The 17783-nt window shown below is 37.2% G+C and overlaps 1 protein-coding gene across 1 annotated transcript; it reads left to right on the top strand.

The window, feature by feature from the left end:
• The first annotated feature begins 14023 nt into the window (after positions 1 to 14023).
• LOC118057383 (TMV resistance protein N) lies at positions 14024 to 17063 on the top strand. Its single transcript, XM_035069945.2, has 4 exons — positions 14024 to 14150; positions 14294 to 15392; positions 15492 to 15767; positions 15885 to 17063. The coding sequence occupies exons 1-4, from the start codon at positions 14140 to 14142 to the stop codon at positions 17019 to 17021; spliced, it is 2523 nt and encodes an 840-aa protein (XP_034925836.2). The 5' UTR covers positions 14024 to 14139; the 3' UTR covers positions 17022 to 17063.
• Positions 17064 to 17783: the final 720 nt, after the last annotated feature.

The following is a 17783-nucleotide window of genomic DNA, read 5'->3' as shown; positions in this document are numbered from 1 at the left end:
GGATTTGAAAAGCAGGTTCGTGCAGTGACGTGTCGATTCCCCGTCACAATTACTGACGTATTCACCGACAATGGATAGAGAGGAAGAGCTTGATGACCGTGCTGGAGAGACAACAACTGGGAGACGTGAACACAAACAATGCCAACGTTACCCTGTACCTGCAAAATGATCAACAAATATGGAGGTAGATGGTGATAAGGGTCAACGAGGTTAGAGGAAGTGGGTGTGGGGCTGATGGTGTAGTGGACGGAAAGATGGTGAGCGAGGGAAGTGTGTGACAGTGGTAAGCAGATGGGTATGGCTAGTAGGTGAAGGGAGATGGGCAGACTCGAGAAACAGAAACACGTGTTCATTAAATCGAACATGACATGAGATATAGAGACGCTTAGATGATAAGTCAAGACAACGATACCCTAGATGAGATGAACTATAGCCTAAGAACACACAAGGAGTATAGCGATAGTCTAACTTATGAGCATTATAAGGTCGAAAGAAGGGAAAACAGAGACATTTGAAAGTACATAAAAAATCATAATTAGGTGGTTGACGACACAGACATTCAAAAGGAGATTTGTTGTGCAAAATCAGTGTGCGCATACAATTAATCAGGTAAATAGAGGTTTCAAAAGCCTAAGTCCAAAATTTTAAAGTTGTCGTACACTAATTAAGAAGGGTAAGACCAATTTCAACAATGTGACGATGACGACACTTAACAATACCATTATGTTCATGCGTATGTGAGCATATAAGGCGATGATGAACACCAATGGTTTTGAATAATGAATTTAATTTACGATATTCACCACCCATGTTAGATTGAACATATTTAATTTTTTGAGAGAATTGTCATTCGACAAAGACTTGAAATTGATGAAACACATTGAAGACATCAAATTTGAGGACAAGAGGATAAAAACCATATAAAATTTTGTAATGCACATCCACAAAAATAACAAAATAACAAAAACCATTCGAAGATAACATAAGAGTAGAGCCCCACACATCACTAAAAACAAGTTCAAGAAGAGTAGATGTCTGATGACCTATAAGGCTTAAAGACAAACAAGATGATTTTTCTAATGGACAAGCTTGACATTGAAAATTTAAAGAAAGCTAGATGATTGAGGCGACGATGCCAAACATTGGTAAAGGTGGACAAAAAAGCCTTGGGAAGACACGTGGTAGAGGACTCGGTAAGGATATAAAGGCCATCTTTACTCTGACCGGAAAGAAGAATTGCCTTGGTTAAGAGATCCTTGAAATAGAAAAAAGAAGAGTGAAACTAAAAAAAGATACAATTTTCACGACAAAATTGTTGAACAAATAAGAGTCTTATCTTAATTTTTGGAACATGTAGAATATTAGACAAAGTAAAGGTTTGTTTTGGAGTATGCAAAATTTTATGAGTTGTATTAGATATAATAAGTCTTTTAACATCACCAACATACAGTTGATCATTACCAAGACAAGGGTCTTTATGTGTCAAACCGACAATGTCTGGAGTAACATGTTGATTCACACATGTATCGAGGAACCACTACCAGAAACTCGCTAAATACCAACGGAATCCCCGACGGAATATTTATGTCGGTATTTTTCGGTCGAAATTACCAACGGCATATTTCTGTCCGTAATTCGGTCAGTAATTACCAACGGAATAGAACCGTCGATAATTACCTACCGAATTACGGACGGAAAGTTCAGAATTAATGAAAAAAGGGCGGGTACCTGAGGTGGAGGTTTTGGCGGGTGATTTTTCCGACAGAATCACCGACGGATTCAAAACCTGTGACCCGTACAGGTGACGTGACCGGTTCACCATCAAAAATACCGACGGATTTGAATGCCAGATCTGTACGGGTGACGTGACAGGTGCACCGTCAAAAATACCGATGGAATCACCGAGGGATTTGAAAAGCAGGTTCGTGCAGTGACGTGTCGATTCCCCGTCACAATTACTGACGTATTCACCGACAATGTTATTATGTCGGTGATTCCATCGGAAAAAGTGAATATATGGCCGCCCTGCCGACACTCTCCTCCCCCATTTCTCCTTCTTCTTCCTAATCCTAAGTCTCCCCATCTGCAAATAACCAACCCCCTTGCCCCCAAATAAAAATCTTTCTCATATCAGCAGTTGTATTTCTTGAAGTTTTGTGGTCACAACATCCGTGTTCTGATTTACCGACGGATTTTATCAATTTTTGTAAGTAATTCTATCTTTTTAAAATTTAACATTTCAATGTAAATTTTATTGTTTTTTTAGTATATGTATTTTTATTAGTAGATGTACATGTTTTATTGTTATTTCTCAAACAAACTTGTAATTTATGAATGTATAATTTTATACCTGTTATGGTTTGTTTTAGATTTTGTAAGATTGTATTTGTTTGTAAATTGTGTTGAAACTTTGTGGAATTACCGAAGTACATGTTATGTTTTGAAATAATTAATAGCTTGCTTAATGGGTCATTTTTAAGTTTTATCGATGGTATTGCAAAGTGATAATTTCTGTTAATATATATAATATATTAATTTGTATGGACGTTGATAAATGATAATGAATATTTAATATTTATGAGAAGTTGTGATTGGTTTGTTGGATAATCTCGAGGTAAAGTAATATATTTACAAGTTTATTTACCTAACTTAGTTAATTAATATATATATGATGTCATCATAATTTTATAGAGGTTTGATAGAAGTCATGGATGATCGTTCATGTATGTATCTAGATTCACCCCAAGGATTGCGGAGGATGGATTATTGTAACGGGGTTCAGGGTTTTATTAATTTCGCAACATCTATTTCCAGAAATTTTACTGGAGGCGGTATTAGGTGTCCATACAGGAAGTGTCAAAATAAAAAGTATCTGCATCCAGATGTTGTAATGATGTATCTTCTACACAAAGGGTTTGTGGAGGATTACGAGTGTTGGTATGCACATGGAGAGGTATTTGTTAGTAATAGGAGAATGGGAGAAACGGTGGTTAGGTCAACTTCTAGTGTTAGCAACGTGCATGAAGCGGCAAATGACAACACTAATCCTTACATAAACATGGTTATGGATGTAATGAGAATGAATCAAGGTAATGTCAGTCAATGTCCAATTGTAGAAGAACCTAATGTAGAGGCAACTAAGTTTTTTGATATGTTGAAAGATTTTGACGAACCATTATGGGATGGCTGCACAAACCACAGTAAATTGTCGGCCGTGGCACAGGTGTTCATCATCAAGTCAGATCAGTGAGGCCGGGTATGACAAATTATTGATTGGGCAAGAAGCATTTTACCTGAAGGGAACAGGCTGAAAGAGAACTTCTATGCTGCGAAGTCCATGATGAAACCCCTCGGTTTAGGATACCAGAAAATTGACATGTGCCCTAACTTCTGCATGTTATACTACCTTGAAAATGCTAAGATGACCGAGTGCATGACATGCGGGCATTCCCGTTACAAACCCAAAACTGGCAGGGGAAAGACTCTAGTGGCGTATAAAAAACTTAGATATTTCCCGATCACACCTAGACTGTAGAGGTTATTTATGTCACGAAGGACAGCTGAGCACATGACATGGCACAAAACACATGATGCAGTTGATGGTGTGATGGTGCATCCTTCTGACGGCGAAGCGTGGAAACGCTTTAACAATGTGCATCCTGACTTTTCAGCTGAATCAAGGAATGTCCGTCTTGGGTTGTGTACAGACGAATTCAACCCATTTGGGTCATTTGCTGCTCCTTATTCTTGTTGGCTGGTCATACTCACAGTTTATAACTTGCCACCAGGAATGTGTATGAGGCCGGAGTTCATGTTTTTATCTACTGTCATACCCGGACCAAGCAGCCAGGGGCGGAATATAGATGTTTGTCTTCGACCGTTGATTAATGAGCTGACACAGTTGTGGTCCTCCAGAGCTCTGACTTATGATATATCGAGGAACCAAAATTTCCTTATGAGGACGGCTTTGATGTGGACTATCAATGATTTTCCAGCTTATGGAATGCTTTTTGGTTAGAACACCCATGGGAAACTCGCATGTCCATATTGTATGGAAAACAACAAGGCATTCACGCTAGCAAACGGAGGTAAAGCTTCTTTTTTTTACTGTCACCGTCGCTTCTTGCCACTTAATCACAGGTTCAGAAAGAACAGAAAAGATTTCTTTATTGGCAGAGTTGAAAAGGATGTTGCATCCCCGCATCTTTCTAGTGAAGAATTGCATCATGTTGTATCAGAGTAAGGTGACATTGTGTTTGGCCTTCAATCAGGTAAGCAAAAGTTTCCTGATTTTGGTTTGACCCATAATTGGGTAAAGCGAAGTATCTTTTGGGAGCTTCCTTATTGGAAGACCAATCTTCTCCACCATAACCTTGACGTCATGCACATAAAAAAGAACGTGTTTGAGAATATTTTCAACACCGTCATGGATGTGAAGGGGAAGACAAAGGACAACATCAAGTCTAGATTGGATATAGCTTTATACTGTAACCGTAAAAATATGGAGTTGGTTTATAAGGAGTCACGGGTCGCAAAACCAAGGGCAAGCTTCATGTTAGAGAAAAACGCACAACTGCTAGTCTATAAATGGCTTAAGAGTCTGCGTTTTCTAGATGGACATGCATCGAACATATCTAGGCTTGTTAACATAGAGGACTGCAGATTGTATGGAATGAAGAGTCATGACTGCCACGTGTTAATGCAAACACTAATCCCATTAGCTTTTCGTGATTTGTTGCCAAAGGGAATATGGGATGCACTGACGGAGATCAGTCATTTCTTTAGAGATATATGCTCCAGCAAGTTGAATATTGAGCACATTGGGAGGCTTCAAATGAATATCATCGAGACACTATGCAAACTTGAGATGATATTCCCTTCTTCATTTTTTGACTCAATGGAGCATCTCCCTATACATCTACCGTTCGAGGCAAAAGCTGGAGGACCGGTCCAGTATAGATGGATGTACCCATTCGAACGGTTAGATATTACAGTTGCAATGGAATTCATATCTAAAAGTATTTTATATGTTTTTCTTAATTAGAAATACTTGAATTGTAATTCAATGCAGGTACTTGTTTAATCTCAAGAAAAAGGTTAAGAACAAGGCGCATGTAGAGGCTTCGATATCTGAGGCCTATATTGTTGAAGAGATCTCAACATTTATCTCATACTATTTCGAACCTCATCTGGGAACAAGAATCAATCGCATTCCACGACATGATGATGGCAGTGAAGTGCCTTCCAGTGGGAACTTGTCAATATTCTCCAAAACTGGATGACCCATACCTAAAAATGTCGTACGAGGAAGATATTTGTCGAAAATAGAATTCAAACAAGCACACAACTATATTCTATTTAACTGTGATGAGCTGAGACCATTTATTCAGTAAGTTTATATATGTGTAATACTAATTAAACTTTGTCAGTAAAATATTGGTAATTATATATTGTGAAATCATACACTCATTATCACTTGCAGGCAACATCGACAATATTTGCTCTCTAATAACTCGCAGCTGACCAACTCCCTGATCTTTCAATTACAAGATGAACAATTTGCCACATGGTTCAGAACACATGTAAGCACCATCACAAACTCATTCTAACTTGCAAAATTACTGTACGTATGCATGCCATTACAAGATTCTCGTTCATTTACCGTTTATTGATGTACATTACATGTATACAAGGTTTATCAAATGGGAAGAAGTGCGTGTAAGTCATTGTCTTTACTCAGCCTCGGGCCTGAAAGAAAAGTTAAGTGCTACAACAGGTATTTTGTCAATGGATATGTTTTCCATACTGAAGAATACGGGCAAGGAAGAAAGACATACAACTGCGGTATTTGTGTTAAAGGATCCACAAGTAGTGAGTTAGAAGTTGACTATTATGGTAAATTAGAAGAGGTTGTCGAACTATAATATCATAGCGAGCAGAATACAGTGTCTTTATTCAAATGCTATTGGTATGACACGACGGACAAAGGAATCAGAGTTGATACGCACCATGGTCTGGTCGAAATCAACTCAAAAGTTAGACTCCGCAACATAAACAATGTCTTTGTTTTCACAAAGCAATGTCAACAAGTTTATTACACATACACCCCTTCATTTAGAAAGGGTCGATCAAGAGTTGATTGGTTGTCCGTTTTAAAAACAAAACCACGAGGTCGTGTCGAGGTTGTTTAGGATGAGAATGAAGAAACAAGTGTGCGGGATGAAGTCTTTCAAGTTAGTGAGTTGGTTGAACCATATCGAGTTGCTCCTTTGATTGAATTGGAAGAAAATTCAAATTTTCGAGTTTTCGATGATAGTCTTGTTGATGTTGACGTAGAGGAGTTGAACATTGTTTTGAGCTCTAGCGGACAAGCAAATATCGATGAAAAAGATGATATCCATATTGAAGATTGCGATGAAGGTGATGACTATTCAATTGATGACGAAGAAGAAGATAATTCTGACTAACTATCAAAACGAAGCCTTGTGTAAAATCCTTTTCTTCATGTAATTTACATTATGGATGATATATTTTGTAACATGAAATATATATTATTTATTGTTTAAGCATTATTGCTATTGTTTTGTGCGATGGACAGTTTATCATTGAATTTTTTGCAAGAAGGTAAATAGAAAATACAAACACAACACCTCTTGTACATTGAACAATCACCGACATCCATATTGATGGACAGGCATCCGTCGGCATCTCACAGAGAGATCAAAAATAATTACACCGAAATGCCACAATCACCGACGTCCATACCGACGGACAGCTGTTCATCGGTATCTCACAGAGAGTTCGAAAATAATTACACCGAAATGCCACATTCACCGACGTCCATACCGACGGACATCCATACGTCGGCATCTCACATAGAGTTCGAAAATAATTACACCGAAATGCCACAATCACCGACGCCCATATCGACGGACATAAGTTTGTCGGCATCTCACAGAGAGTTCGAAAATAATTACACTGAAATGCCACAATTACCGACGTCTATACCGACGGACAGACATCCGTTGGTATCTCACAGAGAGTTCAAAAATAATTACACCAAAATGCCACAATCACCGACGTCCATACCAACCACTTTATAGACGTCCATACCGAAGGACATCCATCCGTCGGCATCTCACATAGAGTTCGAAAATAATTACACCGAAATGCCACAATCACCGACGCCCATACTGACGGACATAAGTCTGTCGGCATCTCACAGAGAGTTCGAAAATAATTACACCAAAATGCCACAATCACCGACGTCTATACCGACGGACAGACATCCGTCGGTATCTCACAGAGAGTTTAAAAATAATTACACTAAAATGCCACAATCATCGACGTCCATACCGACCACTTTATAGACGTCTATACTGACAGAATGGGTTCGTCGGTAAGTTGTCGGTGGGCAAATTTTACTGACAAAAATACCGATGGAATGCGCGAATTCCAAACGGTGTGAATTGAATGCACCTCTGACCATGTCAGATTAGTGACGAAATCACCGACGGACCACGAAAAATTTGGAGGGTAATTAAAAAATTCGGTGCGAATTTCAAAACTTACCGACAGATTGTTGACCTGTTACCGATAGATTTAAAAAATTAATAATATTTTTTCATATCCGTCGGTAAATCTGCCATATAACTTCCAACGCCCGTCGCTTCGCTTCATTTTTTCTTCTCCTCCGCTGCCCTCTAAATTTGATTTTTTTGCTCTCAATCCTTCAAGGCTTTCACCTTCAATCTTTAGCAAGATTAGTTGTTGTGAATCTTCATCATAGTAAAAGGTATGTGGTTTTTTCTATTTTATTTTATTTTAGTTTTAGTTGTTTTTATTTTTGTTATTTTGTTGTTTTGGTGTATTTTTTTGTAATGTAGATAAAGTTTTGAATTGGACACATTATTAAGGTATGTATATTTCGTTCCTTTTCTTGATGTACGTTTTTTTTTTTTGAATTTTTTGAATATTTTTTATTGTTGTGTTGTCTTAATTGGTATTAGTTAATTTATTGGATATTTGTTGTTAAAGTTGAATTTAATTTAGAATTAGTAATTGACTATGTTAGAATAATTAGTAATTTTACTCTATTATTGCATGATTTGTATTTAATTATTTCCATTGATTTTAATTGTTAGTCTATATATTTTTTTAATTTATTGAATATAATTTATTGTTGTATTGCCATATATAATTATTGATTAATTTGTAGAATTAATATTGTTAATGTTGAATTTACCTTAGAATTAGTAATTGCATTTGTTGGAATAATTAGTAATTGCATATGTTTTTAATTGTTAGTTTATATTTTTAAAAAATTTATTGAATATATTTTATTGTTGTATTGCCATAATTATTTAATAATTTGTTGAATTAATATTGTTAATGTTGAATTTATCTTAGATTTAGTAATTGAATCTGTTGGAATAATTAGTATAGATTGGGTCAATTGGTTGTGGCTATTGTTTATAATAGCAAGTTTGTGGATTTGGGTAGTATCCAAGTATAGAGGAGGTGTTGCCGAATTTTTTTTAACATTTGAATTGAATTATATAATTATTTATATAAAATTGGTTAGATGCAGAGAATGAAAACCAGAGCTTCACGTACGGTCGCATCTAGTTCGTCTAGCAGCGACAAAGATATTTCCTTAGGTGCCTACACCACTTGCGCCGTCAGCTGATGCTGCCTCTTCCAGCAATGTTTCACATCGCAGAAGCGGCGTGCCATCGCAGCGGAATCGATGGACCCGCAAGTACGAGGCACAATGAAAAGATAATCTTTCAATGTAAGTTTGTTAAGGTTTTAGTTTTTTTTAAAAAGAACAAATTTAAAATAAATTTATGAAGTCATGATTTAATTAATTTCAATTCTTTTAAGGTTCACAAACATTGAGGCCACTCGAGTAATATCATCGGCGTTTAAAGCGTCGATGGAGATTACATTGTTTCAATGGAGTCAGATATCGAGACATCCTGAATGGATGCCTCAAATCAATGCATAGTTTTCCAGATTTGAGGTTCGTGTTGATATATAATTTTCAGCTTATTTCTAATAAATTCTTAATATAATTGTAAATAAATTATTAACATTTTTAAAAATTATTATTAATACATAGAATCGATTCTGTTGGAATGAGGAACATAACAATGTTGTAAGGAGGGTGTGAGAAAATCACACGACAACTAGGTAACATAAAAAACAATACAATTTTTTTTTACAAAAAAATTTATGTTTCGAAATGGAATTTTTGATTGCGTTAAGTAGGTTGCGTGATTTTTGGTACGAAGCTCAAAAAAAGGCAAAAAAAACTGCGAGGGATAGGGGGTTCCAAGGCTGGAACGATATTGCGGTTTGGAGGGATTTCAAATCGATATACATCCCGGAGGATATATGGTCGCACTATCTTGAGCACGTGACGTCTGAGCGGTTCACACGACGCTCACAGTCCGGTGCTGGCAACCAGAATCGGCCAATTCATGGCTTGGTGACAACGCACACCAGCGACTCCGTTCCGTTTGCTACACATGCGAAACGGATGGTAAGATTAATTTAAATGAAATATATCATTCAATTAATTTGTTGTTAATAAATTTTTTTCATTATAGGCTACATCTCTTGGACGTGAGCCGAGCCCTATGGAGCTGTTTATGGAGACGCACGTGCAGAGTCAAGACCGCCAAAAGGGGGTGCAACAGTTCGTTGACAGCCGCGCTCAACATTTTGTGGTATGTTTATTCAACCATTTTATTTTGTAAGTTATTATTATGTTTATTGAATTGAATATGATGATTACTTTTTTTATTTTTAGGAGACATATAATAATCGGTTGAGGGAGACATACGGGGACGATCCTTTGATCCATCCGGAATTTGATCCGGATTTGTGGATGGAGGCTGGATCATCAGGTGGACCCGAGAAGAATCGGGTTTACAGGTTGTCCAACACTAGGGCCGACAACTTGCGGACGACCCGTACTACTTTAACCGTCGGGAGCTCCCAATCTAAGGAGTTCGTGGCCTTGCAGCAAAGGTACGACCACATATCAAAGGCGTACACACAACTCAAAGAACAATACACAGCAGAATCTGCACAACAAAGAACGGCCTTTGAAGAGCTTTGTCAAATGGTCATCAACATGGCACAAGGTGGAACATGTGCACCCAATCCAAGTTGGCCGCATAACAGCCAGCCTCCTCCTCCTCCTGATCCTCCTCATCCTCCTTTATATTAATTTTTGATAAAAATTATTTACATTTAAAATTTCATTTAATGTTTTTTTGAACAAATTTCATTTTGTAATGAATATTATTTATCTTTCATTTTTTGTTTTTGATGCTTAATATAAATTTATTTGCATAATTGGTTTTTATTACCATTAATTTATATCATTTTATATTATGTATTCTAAATAATTATAAAAAAAAAATTAAAAAAAAATTACAAAGGGATTTACCGACGGACTAAATTCGTCGGCATTAGACAGTAGCCGCGACCATCACCGACAAATTTCCAGATAGATAAATTCAGTCGGTGTTTTCATGACTCACCGACGGATTTACCGACGGAATGACTCCATCGGTATTATAACTTACCGATGAATTTACAGACAGTATATCCTGTCGGTATTTCAACAATTCACCGACTAAGTTACCGACGGAAAGTAACCGTCGGTGAATTGTGATATCACCGACGGAATAACAATCCGTCGGTATTTTTGAAGCGGGAAATTTATTTTTTTGGCGCACAAATTCCGTCTATAAAACCGTCGGTAAATGGTTTTTTTTGTTTTGCCGACCGATATAGCGACGGAATGTGGAATCACCGACGAAAGGTAAGCCGACGGACCTATTCCGTCGGTAATTTAGTCGGTAAATTATTTACCGACATACTATCAATCACATACCAACGGAATATTTATGTCGGTAAAACTGTGAATTCTTGTTGTGAACCAAGTGATAGAATTTGCCACTGAAGCATCACTAAAGGAGAGGTTGGCTGAGGCTTGGTTATGATGATGCACAAGTTAAGAGCATTACTGTGCAGAGTGTCTGATGTTGCTGCAAAGTTGGCATCTAAGCTGCTGAGGCCACTAGTGTTGCCCTTTTTGTTTTTGCTGCTGTTGTAGCTCCTGGTGTTCTGCCAGGAGGAGCTCCCTCTATTTCCATGGTAAGGCTGGCCAAGGTACTGGTTATAATTGATGCGAGAGTTACCTCTCCAGCCTCCTCTTTTTCCTTTGCCCCGATGAGAAGAGGAGTCATTGCCATTACATCAAGCGAAGGCAGTTTTGCAGCATATGCAGAGGGAGGGTGTGAGCAACAACGGTGCAGTAGCTGGAATGGATTGAAGAGAGCTTCTGTGTAAAAATTCATGTGTAGACAAGTGACTATGGAGCTTAGAATACGCAAGAGGCTCAACATTGGTTGACAGACTAGTAACCAAATCTCAAAATTCATCGCGAAGACCCCGAAAAACATAGAGATTGAAGTTAGTGAGGGAGATAGGTCTATCTGTTGTGGCTAGTTCGTCAAATTAATAAGCTAAGCCAGGTATAGAGTGACAGTATCATCACCTTGAGGAAGATCCTGGAGAGAGCCATGTAATTGCATAATCCTAGAGTTGGATGGAGAGGCAAGGGCATGTTTTAAGGTGCTCCAAACACTTGCCGAAGTTGCGCAGTCCACCACAAGGTGAAGAACATCAATGGAGAGGGATGAGAGCAAAGCATTGAGTATGAGTTCATCTTGTTGTTTCCATGTGAGAAATGCTTGATAAGGACAATAATTAATGTTAGCAGAGGCAGTAGTAGAGTGAGTGGACAGATCAAGTGGAAAAGGGTAGGAATGCGAGCCCTTAACAAATGAGAACACCCCTTGGCCAATCAGATATGGCTTCATCTGCATAGATCAAAATAGATAATTGGAATCGGTGAGTTTGGGGTTGATGACCTGCTGTGTATTTGAGAGGGGAATAACAGTTGCTATCGCAGCAGAGGGAAGCATGACTGCATTGATGTTGGGATAAAAAGCGCTGACATTGGTGTTGGGAGAAGAAGGACTGCCAGTGGTGCCAGCTGCAGCAAAAACCGAAGGATCCATATTGTAGCAGATGAGTAGAAAATAGAAGCTGACAGCAGATAATTGCAGGGAAGCCGAAAGAGTAGCGAAGAAAACAGCAGAAAACGTTGACTTCGGAGCAGAAACAGTAATAAAAAATCAGTAATAACACGCTGATGGCTGAAGCAGAGAAGCATTATCAATCAGAAATCAACAGAAGAAGCAGAATCAACGTTGCAGATCGTGAGGCTAATTAACAGTAGCACAATGAAGCAAGTAATTAGCTAATTAGAGGGGCTGCCATTTGAAGAATAATTAGCTGATGGAGTCGCAATTAGATTTTGTTGAATAGAAACAATAGAGGGGCTGCCATTTGAAGAATAAATCTGTTAAAATAAATTGATTTTGATACAAGTTAAAAATAATATTTGTGCTAATTGAAAGGCTTAATCTAATGAAGATAGCTATTTTTTTTATTTAATATAATTACAACAGTATATATGTTACGGTATAGCATACTACACGTTATAAATCAATACATTAATAATATTATATTTTCTATATTAACCCATTCCATAATAAATGTACACTGCCAAGTCTTCATTCTTTTTTTATTTTTTAATGCAGCAAGTTGTTAAAATTGATAATGACATGATTTAAGAGAAAACATATATATATATATATATATATATATATATATATATATATATATATATATATAAGTCTTCATTTGAGTCAACGTATTTTGATGGGGAAGCAGGTGTTGGCCAGCCAGTTGCTTTCTAGGAGTGGATCAACTGCTTTAGCAGATGGGCCCATCACTGCAGAGTAATTTTATATTCTCACTCCCATTATGGGATTTTTCTTAATATTTCTTGTACCGTCAATCTTTCCAATTTCATTTCATTTCATCTTCATTCAAGAACTTTAAAACCACTTTCTCTCTTCTTCACTGTCTCCAAAACAAAATGGCTACAGAGTTTTTTCTTACAGTTAGTTTCATTTCCATGTTCTGAGGGTAATATTCCTTAATTAGTTGACTGGCTGACTTGATAAGAATTTGCACGAAAGCATATCCCTTAGTTGATTCTTCAGCTAACCTTTCTCTCCGAGAACTGCAATTTCATAGGTGGTGGAATCCAACCAACCCTTTTCCTTCTATATAGGTATAACTAACTCTTCTTTGCTTTTTTCTTTTTTGATTTCATGAATTTACTGATAGCAATAATTTGAAAGCTTTATGTTCAGATAGATCATTGATCAGTTTATGTCTTCTAGTACAAGATTATTGTCGAATCATCCCATCACAGTTAGTTCCTTTCCATTATCTTTTTCATGTTCGTAGACTTTCTGCCTGTGATGTGTTGGTAGTTAGCCAAAGATTAATAACTTTCAATTGTCGGTATCACTTAAACTTAATTATAGATGAAACTATTTGTCAGTTGCTATTTTTTTATGCTCTCTCGTTATTTAGCTTAAGCTATTGTATTATCTTTGATGATCACTTCACATGCAACCCTTGCTAGTATTTGCAAGAGAGTAGATACCTTCTGCAATTGCTCCATTGGTAATTAATTGTGCCTTAATTTCTGCAGCTGTCATAATAGAGCCAGAGTCTTCTAAATCTAGAACAGAAGGGGCCTATGATGTCTTTTTGAGTTTTAGAGGAGAAGATACTCGCAAGACATTTACAGATCATCTATATACAGCCTTAGTCCAAGCAGGAATCCACACTTTTCGAGATGATAATGAACTTCCTAGAGGAGAAGAAATCTCCGATCATCTCCTCAAGGCAATTCAAGAATCAAAGATCTCTATAATTGTCTTTTCAAAAGGATATGCTTCTTCTAGATGGTGTCTTAATGAGCTTGTAGAGATTCTTGAGTGCAAAAATAGGAAAACCATTCAGATTGCTCTTCCTATATTCTATGACATTGATCCTTCAGATGTTAGAAAGCAGACTGACAGTTTTTCAAAAGCATTTGATAAACATGAAGAACGTTATAAAGAAAAGGTGAAGGAGTGGAGAAAAGCTCTTGAGGATGCGGGAAATCTTTCTGGATGGAATCTCAATGATATGGAAAATGGGTATGCCTTTTCTCTCTAAGATTCACTTGCTGCCATTTATGGAGTCATTACACATTTGATTTTTCAAAGTTAAACAATAAAAAATTGTTTTGGGCATATTTAATTAACTTGCTATCAAATGACTTGCCTTTGTCTATGAACAGGCATGAAGCAAAATTTATCCAAGAGATTATCAAGGATGTGTTGAATAAATTAGATCCCAAGCACTTAAATATTCCTAAGCTCCTAGTACGTACCGATCCGCTTGCTCACAATATTTTTGACTTCCTAACTACTGCAACAGATGATGTACGCATTGTGGGCATACATGGGATGCCAGGAATAGGAAAGACAACTATAGCAAAAGTTGTATTTAATCATCTTTGCTATGGATTCGAGGGAAGCTGTTTTCTTTCGAATATCAATGAAACATCAAGACAATTTAATGGTCTCGCTCTTTTACAAAAGCAACTTCTTCATGATATTTTAAAACAAGATGCTGCTAACATCAGAAATGTTGATAGAGGAATGGTTCTGATCAAAGAACGGCTTTGTCGCAAAAGAGTTCTTGTTGTTGCTGATGATGTGTCTCATCTTGACCAGCTAAATGCTTTGATGGGAGAGCGAAGTTGGTTTGGTCCCGGAAGTAGAGTAATCATTACAACAAGAGATTCAAGTTTTCTAGTTAAAGCAGATCAAACATATCGGATCGAAGAATTGAAACCAGACGAGTCCCTTCAGCTTTTCAGCTGGCATGCCTTTAAGGACACCAAGCCAGCAGAAGACTATATTGAGCTTTCGAAGTATGCAGTTGATTACTGTGGAGGACTTCCTTTAGCTCTTGAGGTTATAGGAGCTTGTCTGTCCGGGAAAAACAAAGACAGATGGAAATCTGTAATTGACAAGTTGAGAAGAATTCCAAACCGCGATATTCAAGGAAAGCTTAGAATAAGTTTTGATGGACTGGTCGATGATGAACTGCAAAATGCCTTCCTTGATATTGCATGCTTCTTTATTGGTAGAAAGAAAGAATACGTTGAAAAAGTGCTAGAAGCCCGTTGTGGTTACGATCCAGAAGTTGATTTGGGAACTCTCCATGAAAGGTCTCTGATTAAAGTTACTGCCATTGGAAAGATAACCATGCATGATCTATTACGAGACATGGGAAGGGAGATCATTCGTGAAAAGTCACCGAAACAACCTGGAGAAAGGAACAGAATTTGGAATCAAGAGGATGCATGGAATGTACTTGACCAGCAAAAGGTAAGAGCTCAATGCATACATGAAAGCATAGTCATGCTTATTTTCTTGTCAAGCTTATTAAAAATAATGATATGAAAGTTGTATTGTTTTTTTTTCTAGGGTACGGAAGTTGTAGAGGGTCTTGCACTGGATGTGAGAGCATCAGAAGCTAAATCATTAAACACGGGATCATTTGCAAAAATGAGATGCTTAAATTTACTACAGATCAATGGGGTACATCTCACCGGATCCTTCAAACTACTTTCTAAAGTGTTGATGTGGATTTGTTGGTTTGAATGTCCTTTGCAATATTTGCCATTTGATTTTACTTTGGACAATCTTGTTGTTCTTGATATGCAATACAGTAACCTCAGAGAATTATGGAAAGGGGAAAAGGTGCGAAACAAACAACAATCCACCAAATTTCTCCAGTATATAATTTATATTTACATGTTATGACATGTTATGACTTTATATGATTACTTTTCATTGTTTTTCTCTCTATTTTAACAGATTCTCAACAAGCTGAAAATCCTTAATCTCAGTCATTCTCAGTTCCTAGTTAAAACACCAAACTTACACAGTTCAAGTCTACAGAAACTAAGGTTGGAAGGTTGCTCGAGTTTAGTTGAGGTGCATCAATCTGTTGGAAATTTGAAGAGCCTCATTTTCTTGAATCTAAAGAGATGCCGGAGCCTAAAGATTCTTCCCGAAAGCATTGGTGATGTAAAGTCTCTTAAACGTTTGAATATTTCTGGATGTTCACAACTTGAGAAGTTGCCAGAATGCATGGGTGATATGGAATCCTTAACTGAGCTGCTAGCAGATGGAATTAAAAATGAACTTCTACCTTCATTTGTACATTTAAAGTATGTCAGAAAGTTATCATTGTCTGGATACAGTTTCTGTCGGGACTCACCATCACCTACATCTTGGGTTTCCCAAATTTCATCATGGCTTTCACTGTCGTCTACATCCTGGCCTCTACCAGTTTCATCTTCGATCATAGCAAGTACTGTTTTAAATTGCAAACGTTTGTTGCCAACATCTTTCGAATGGAGATCAATGAAATGTCTTAAGTTTTCTAATAGTGGTTTGTCTGATCGCACAACCAACTGTGTTGATTTCAGGGGTTTGTCCTCTCTAGAAGAATTGGATCTATCACAAAACAATTTCTCTAGCCTGCCTTCCGGGATCGGCTTCCTTTCCAAGCTTTTGATTTTGAGTGTTCGGGAATGCATCAAGCTTGTATCAATCTCAGATCTTCCCTCAAATTTACACTGTTTGGATGCCTTTCGTTGCAGTTCAATGAAAAGTGTAAGAATTCCAATCCAGTCAAAAAACTCACCATCTATGGTTCTCAATAGATGTTATATGTTAGAAGAGATTCAGGGCATCGAAGGTCCAAGTAATAATTACTGGTCTATTGAGGTTTATTTCCCCAGTGATTCATCAAATAATTCCCTGAAGAGTCTTGCTGAGGTACTATCTCTGTCTCTCCAGCACACAAATATACACATTAATCAATTAGTTTCTAAAATTTCAGCATTTCTTGAAATCAATATATATATATACAGGCATCGTGCAATGGTGATTATGGGTATTTTATTGACTCCTTTCCAGGTAACATGCCAATGCCAAATTGGTTAAGCTACCGTGGAGAAGGATGTTCATTATCATTTCATATACCTCCAGTTTTCCAAGGCTTGGTTGTTTGGGTTGCTTCTTCTCCATTGATGTTCATAGTACTGTGAAATGACACATTGGTTACAAGGTTATTATAAAAATAAAAACAACGGTGTTCAATTGTTTGAAGATAAACTAACAGTAGTATGCAGTTACCCTCGTAAATGGGTAAGATACATAAGTATAAGTGATATGGCAATGGAAGAATACTGTGGAGATGAGGAATTGGAACTGTATCTGGCGAGCCAGTCCATTGATGGAAGCAAAGTGGTACAGTGTGGGATCCATGTGATAGTAGAAGAGACAGATTCATTTGAAGGGTCAGAGTGGGATCGGGAGATTAACAACATAGAGTCAAGAGATGAGGAGTTGGAACTGCACTTGAATTCGGGGAGAAAAGACATTAATGTGACAGAATGTGAAGTTCATGTGATCAAAGAGTTAGAAGTGGGAAGAGATAGAGTGATGCCTGCATCACGGCCATATCGTCTGCTTCCTCATCATCCCAATTATGGTTTTATAAGAGCGTCTACAACTGCGCAGTGGAAAGCTTATTTCATGCAAAAAAAACCTCGCCGAGTAATAATTTATGGTAAGAATAAATATTCCCTTTAGTTTTATTTAATTCTATTTAATTTATGAAATTAAATATTATCTTTAAATGATTTTTTTTCTTATTTAATTTTAAAAACATCAATTAATTATTAGCTATAAAATCCCCAAAAT

Source organism: Populus alba, chromosome 10, assembly GCF_005239225.2.
Source record: "Populus alba chromosome 10, ASM523922v2, whole genome shotgun sequence".
Lineage (NCBI taxonomy): Eukaryota > Viridiplantae > Streptophyta > Magnoliopsida > Malpighiales > Salicaceae > Populus > Populus alba.
Note: the sequence above shows the minus strand (reverse complement) of the source record. Positions and strands in the feature narration are given on the sequence as shown.

Coding starts and splice junctions, on each gene's coding strand:
- LOC118057383 (XM_035069945.2), top strand. Junction 15,393..15,491: donor ATGTACTTGACCAGCAAAAG/GTAAGAGCTCAA, acceptor TTTTTTTTCTAG/GGTACGGAAGTTGTAGAGGG. Junction 15,768..15,884: donor AATTATGGAAAGGGGAAAAG/GTGCGAAACAAA, acceptor CTATTTTAACAG/ATTCTCAACAAGCTGAAAAT.